Below are 6,043 nucleotides of genomic sequence, written 5' to 3' on the forward strand. Positions count from 1 at the left end.
CAGCTACATGTGCACAGAGCAGGAGCCGGCACTGGCAGTGAGAGTGGAGGAGACTGGTATCGAAGGTAAATATCGGGTAACCAAGGACAGGGCTTCTTGGTTACCCGATGTTTACATTGGTTACCAGCCTCCGCAGAAGCCGGCTCCTGCTGCCTGCACATTTAGTTGTTGCTGTGTCGCTGTCACACACAGCGATCTGTGCTGCACAGCGGGACAGCAACAACTAAAAAATGGCCCAGGACATTCAGCAACAACCAACGACCTCACAGCAGGGGCCAGGTTGTTGCTGGATGTCACACACAGCAACATCGCTAGCAACGTCACAAAAGTTGTTCGTTAGCAGCGATGTTGCTAGTGATGTTGCTTAGTGTGACAGGGCCTTAAGTCCTGTTGTGTATAAATATGTGACTCTTCAGATTTTGTGTTAGATTGAGCCTGATGAAGAGATCTGAGTAGTCTGGAAAGCTTGCAATTATTACCATCTCTTCAGTTAGCCATTAAAAGGTATCAACCACTGAGGACTTCAGTTCTTTTAAACATTTTTTTTATCCCCTGTACTCTGACGTCACTGTGTATTATCCCTGTACTCTGACGTCACTGTGTATTATCCCTGTACTCTGACGTCACTGTGTATTATCCCTGTACTCTGACGTCACTGTGTATTATCCCTGTACTCTGACGTCACTGTGTATTATCCCTGCACTCTGACGTCACTGTGTATTATCCCTGTACTCTGACGTCACTGTGTATTATCCCTGCACTCTGACGTCACTTATCATGACCTTTCTTTACTCCTTTGTTATATTCCCGTACATTGATGCATTCTCTGACAGTAGTTGTCTATTTTGTGGCTCCATTGCGCCCTCTAGCGTCTAAATACAGTATGATTCCTGTATTGATAAATTACATCACATCCCCTGACAGCGCGCTATATAACCTATTACTTCCGGGAAGATGACGTCTTGCTCCCATTGGTTCGTTCACTTGATGGCTAATGACGTCTAAGTCCCTGATTGGCTCCCCTTTATTTCCGTGCCTGCACGTGTGTCGTGGTTGGCAGACAACATGGCGGCTCAGTGGCCGGAGGTAGAGCGGGCGGAGAAGGAGAAGCGGCGGGGAGCTGGTGCTGCAGGGGGCGGACGCGCGGCTCCGGCAGGATGATGGCCGGCTGCCGCCGGAGCTGTTCGCCCTCTCCCTCCTGAATTACCTGGAGGTGAGCGGCTGCTCGGAGCTGCGGGAGCTGCCGGCGGATCTGGGCCGCCTGAGTCACCTGCAGAGCCTGATCCTGTGCAGGAACAAGTTACAGCGCCTCCCCCGGAGCCTGCAGCAGCTGCGCGGCCTGAGGGTGCTGGACGTTGTCCGGGAACGAGCTGGAGGAGCTGCCGTCCGAGCTGTGCGACCTGCCGGAGCTGTGCACGCTGAACGTCAGCTGGAACCGCCTGCAGGAGGCTGCCCCCGGGGCTGGAGCGCTGCACTAAGCTGGCCGGACTCAACCTGGCCCGCAACGCCGTGCGCCAGCTGCCGGCCGCCCTGCTCAGCCCCCCGCCTGGCCCTGCTGGCCTCCATCTCTGCGGCCGACAACCAGATCCAGGAGCTGCCGCCCGAGATCCGCCTGCTGCCGGCCATCAAGGTGCGGAGCGCTCAGCGCGGGGAGGAGGTGTCCCTGTCAGAAACAAGGGGGGAGGTATCCCTGTCAGGAAGGTGGGAGGAGGAGAGGGGGGAGGTATCCCTGTCAGGAAGGTGTGAGGAGGAGAGGGGGGAGGTATCCCTGTCAGGAAGGTGTGAGGGAGGAGAGGGGGGAGGTATCCCTGTCAGGAAGGTGTGAGGAGGAGAGGGGGGAGGTATCCCTGTCAGGAAGGTGTGAGGAGGAGAGGGGGGAGGTATCCCTGTCAGGAAGGTGGGAGGAGGAGAGGGGGGAGGTATCCCTGTCAGGAAGGTGTGAGGAGGAGAGGGGGGAGGTATCCCTGTCAGGAAGGTGTGAGGAGGAGAGGGGGGGAGGTATCCCTGTCAGGAAGGTGTGAGGAGGAGAGGGGGGAGGTATCCCTGTCAGGAAGGTGTGAGGAGGAGAGGGGGGAGGTATCCCTGTCAGGAAGGTGTGAGGAGGAGAGGGGGAGGTATCCCTGTCAGGAAGGTGTGAGGAGGAGAGGGGGGAGGTATCCCTGTCAGGAAGGTGTGAGGAGGAGAGGGGGAGGTATCCCTGTCAGGAAGGTGTGAGGAAGGAGAGGGGGGAGGTATCCCTGTCAGGAAGGTGTGAGGAGGAGAGGGGGGGAGGTATCCCTGTCAGGAAGGTGTGAGGAGGAGAGGGGGGAGGTATCCCTGTCAGGAAGGTGTGAGGAGGAGAGGGGGGTGGAGGTATCCCTGTCAGGAAGGTGGGGAGGAGGAGAGGGGGGGAGGTATCCCTGTCAGGAAGGTGTGAGGAGGAGAGGGGGGGAGGTATCCCTGTCAGGAAGGTGTGAGGAGGAGAGGGGGGAGGTATCCCTGTCAGGAAGGTGGGAGGAGGAGAGGGGGGAGGTATCCCTGTCAGGAAGGTGGGGAGGAGGAGAGGGGGGGAGGTATCCCTGTCAGGAAGGTGGGAGGAGGAGAGGGGGGGAGGTATCCCTGTCAGGAAGGTGGGAGGAGGAGAGGGGGGGAGGTATCCCTGTCAGGAAGGTGGGAGGAGGAGAGGGGGGAGGTATCCCTGTCAGGAAGGTGGGAGGAGGAGAGGGGGGGAGGTATCCCTGTCAGGAAGGTGGGAGGAGGAGAGGGGGGGGAGGTATCCCTGTCAGGAAGGTGGGAGGAGGAGAGGGGGGGGAGGTTATCCCTGTCAGGAAGGTGTGAGGAGGGTGGGAGGTATCCCTGTCAGGAAGGTGTGAGGAGGAGGGTGGGAGGTATCCCTGTCAGGAAGGTGTGAGGAGGAGAGGGGGGCGGTATCCCTGTCAGAAGGTGTGAGGAGGAGAGGGGGGCGGTATCCCTGTCAGGGAAGGTGTTGAGGAGTGAGAGGGGGGCGGTATCCCTGGTCAGGAAGGTGTGAGGAGGAGAGGGGGGCGGTATCCCTGTCAGGAAGGTGTGAGGAGGAGAGGGGGGCGGTATCCCTGTCAGGAAGGTGTGAGGAGGAGAGGGGGGCGGTATCCCTGTCAGGAAGGTGTGAGGAGGAGAGGGGGGCGGTATCCCTGTCAGGAAGGTGTGAGGAGGAGAGGGGGGAGGTATCCCTGTCAGGAAGGTGGGAGGAGGAGAGGGGGGGGAGGTATCCCTGTCAGGAAGGTGTGAGGAGGAGAGGGGGGCGGTATCCCTGTCAGGAAGGTGGGAGGAGGAGAGGGGGGAGGTATCCCTGTCAGGAAGGTGGGAGGAGGAGAGGGGGGGGAGGTATCCCTGTCAGGAAGGTGGGAGGGAGGAGAAGGGGGGGGAGGTATCCCTGTCAGGAAGGTGGGAGGAGGAGAGGGGGGGGAGGTATCCCTGTCAGGAAGGTGGGAGGAGGAGAGGGGGGGAGGTATCCCTGTCAGGAAGGTGGGAGGAGGGAGAGGGGGGGGAGGTATCCCTGTCAGGAAGGTGGGAGGAGGAGAGGGGGGGAGGTATCCCTGTCAGGAAGGTGGGAGGAGGAGAGGGGGGGGAGGTATCCCTGTCAGGAAGGTGGGAGGAGGGGGGAGGTATCCCCTGTCAGGAAGGTGGGAGGAGGGTGGGAGGTATCCCTGTCAGGAAGGTGTGAGGAGGAGGGTGGGAGGTATCCCTGTCAGGAAGGTGTGAGGAGGAGGGTGGGAGGTATCCCTGTCAGGAAGGTGTGAGGAGGAGAGGGGGGGGCGGTATCCCTGGTCAGGAAGGTGTGAGGAGGAGAGGGGGGCGGTATCCCTGTCAGGAAGGTGTGAGGAGGAGAGGGGGGGCGGTATCCCTGTCAGGAAGGTGTGAGGAGGAGAGGGGGGCGTTCCTGTCAGGAAGGTGTGAGGAGGAGAGGGGGGCGGTATCCCTGTCAGGAATGGTGTGAGGAGGAGAGGGGGGCGGTATCCCTGTCAGGAAGGTGTGAGGAGGAGAGGGGGGCGGTATCCCTGTCAGGAAGGTGTGGGAGGAGAGGGGGCGGTATCCCTGTCAGGAAGGTGTGAGGAGGAGAGGGGGGCGGTATCCCTGTCAGGAAGGTGTGAGGAGGAGAGGGGGGGCGGTATCCCTGTCAGGAAGGTGAGAGGAGGAGAGGGGGGGCGGTATCCCTGTCAGGAAGGTGTGAGGAGGGAGGGGGGGGAGGTGGTTATCCCTGGCGGGAAGGTGTGAGGAGGGAGGGAGGGGGGGGAGGTGGTATCCCTGGCGGGAAGGTGTGAGGAGGAGGGAGGGGGGGGGGGAGGTGGTATCCCTGGCGGGAAGGTGGGAGGGGGGGGGGAGGTGGTATCCCTGGCGGGGAGGGGGGGGGGGGGGAGGTGGTATCCCCTGGCGGGAAGGTGGGAGGGGGGGGGGGGAGGTGGTATCCCTGGCGGGAAGGTGGGAGGGGGGGGGGGGGAGGTGGTAATCCCCTGGCGGGAAGGTGTGAGGAGGGAGGGAGGGGGGGGGAGGTGGTATCCCTGGCGGGAAGGTGTGAGGAGGAGGAGGGGGGGGGGGGGAGGTGGTATCCCTGGCGGGAAGGTGGGAGGGGGGGGGGGAGGTGGTATCCCTGGCGGGAGGGGGGGGGGGGGGAGGTGGTATCCCTGGCGGGAAGGTGGGAGGGGGGGGGGAGGTGGTATCCCTGGCGGGAAGGTGGGAGGGGGGGGGGGGGGGGAGGTGGTATCCCTGGCGGGAAGGTGTGAGGAGGGAGGGGGGTGGGGAGGTGGTATCCCTGGTGGGAAGGTGTGAGGAGGGAGGGGGGGGGGGGGAGGTGGTATCCCTGGTGGGAAGGTGTGAGGAGAGGAGGGGGGGGGGGGGTGGTATCCCTGGCGGAAGGTGTGAGGAGGGAGGGAGGGAGGGGGGGGGGTGGGTGGTATCCCTGGCGGGAAGGTGTGAGGAGGGGGGGGGTATCCCTGGCGGGAAGGTGTGAGGAGGGAGGGGGGGGGTGGGTGGTATCCCTGGCGGGAAGGGTGTGAGGAGGGGGGGGGGGGTATCCCTGGCGGGAAGGTGTGAGGAGGGGGGGGGGGGGGGAGGTGGTATCCCTGGCGGGAAGGTGGGAGGGGGGGGGGAGGTGGTATCCCTGGCGGGAAGGTGGGAGGAGGAGGGAGGGGGGGGGTGGTATCCCTGGCGGGGAAGGTGGGGGGGGGGGGAGGTGGTATCCCTGGCCGGGAAGGTGTGAGGAGGGAGGGAGGGAGGGGGGGGGGTGGTATCCCTGGCGGGAAGGTGTCATTGTATTAAATGGAGTGGAGGATCTGGGGACTGTCAGCCCTGTGACCTTGTAGTGCACGCAGAGCTGCTGTTTGTTGCAGTGTGTTAGTGTAGGGGATGCAGGGAGCTCTCCCCTCACCGGCATATGTCGGGCCATGATAGTGAGACTCCATTTCCTCCGTGTGGTGCATCGTCGGCCCGTAGACTAATACATGGTGACAAGCTGCAGCGCTGTGTACTCAAATGTTGGGTGGATTCAGCCCCTGAATGTAACAGAAATGTTTCCTCCTCCTCCGCTTGCTGTCAGTGAGTGGAAAGTCTGGTCCTAGAGTGACTTCTGACCCTCCTTTCCCTACTTTCTGTTGCCAGAGCCTGGACCTCTCCAATAATCAGCTGACGGAGATCCCCCGGAGCTGGCCGAATGCACCAAGCTGAAGGAAATCAACTTCAAGGGCAACAAACTGAAAGACAAACGACTGGAAAAGATGGTGAACGGCTGCCAGACCAAATCCATCCTGGAGTATCTGAGGGTTGGGGGCCGCGGAGGGGGCAAAGGTAAAGCCAAGCCAGAGAACGCAGGGAAAGAGGAGAAGAAGAAGAAACAGCGGAGACAGAGGAAGGACAGCGGAGGAGAGGAGGACGAAGCCGAGGAGGAGGATGTGAATAAGATGATGCTGCGGATCCTTCACATATCTGAGAACCCCGCCGCCCTCACAGTCAGTGTCAGTGCCACCGCCAAGGATGTGCGGCCGTATATTGTGTGCTGCGTGGTCCGAGGGATGAACCTGAAGCCTGGAAA

At 61.6% G+C, this 6,043-nt stretch overlaps 1 protein-coding gene across 1 annotated transcript in view; it reads left to right on the forward strand.

Moving 5' to 3' along the window:
* The first annotated feature begins 1,050 nt into the window (after positions 1 to 1,050).
* Positions 1,051 to 6,043, forward strand: part of LRRC47 (leucine rich repeat containing 47) — a 31,793-nt gene continuing 26,800 nt past the window's right edge. The window contains 7 exon segments of the mRNA XM_075327684.1: positions 1,051 to 1,116; positions 1,118 to 1,357; positions 1,359 to 1,448; positions 1,450 to 1,539; positions 1,541 to 1,630; positions 5,614 to 5,650; positions 5,653 to 6,034. Coding sequence (XP_075183799.1) covers positions 1,066 to 1,116; positions 1,118 to 1,357; positions 1,359 to 1,448; positions 1,450 to 1,539; positions 1,541 to 1,630; positions 5,614 to 5,650; positions 5,653 to 6,034 — 980 coding nt within the window. The 5' untranslated portion in view covers positions 1,051 to 1,065.

This window comes from Anomaloglossus baeobatrachus, chromosome 11 (genome assembly GCF_048569485.1).
Source record: "Anomaloglossus baeobatrachus isolate aAnoBae1 chromosome 11, aAnoBae1.hap1, whole genome shotgun sequence".
In the NCBI taxonomy this organism is placed as follows: domain Eukaryota; kingdom Metazoa; phylum Chordata; class Amphibia; order Anura; family Aromobatidae; genus Anomaloglossus; species Anomaloglossus baeobatrachus.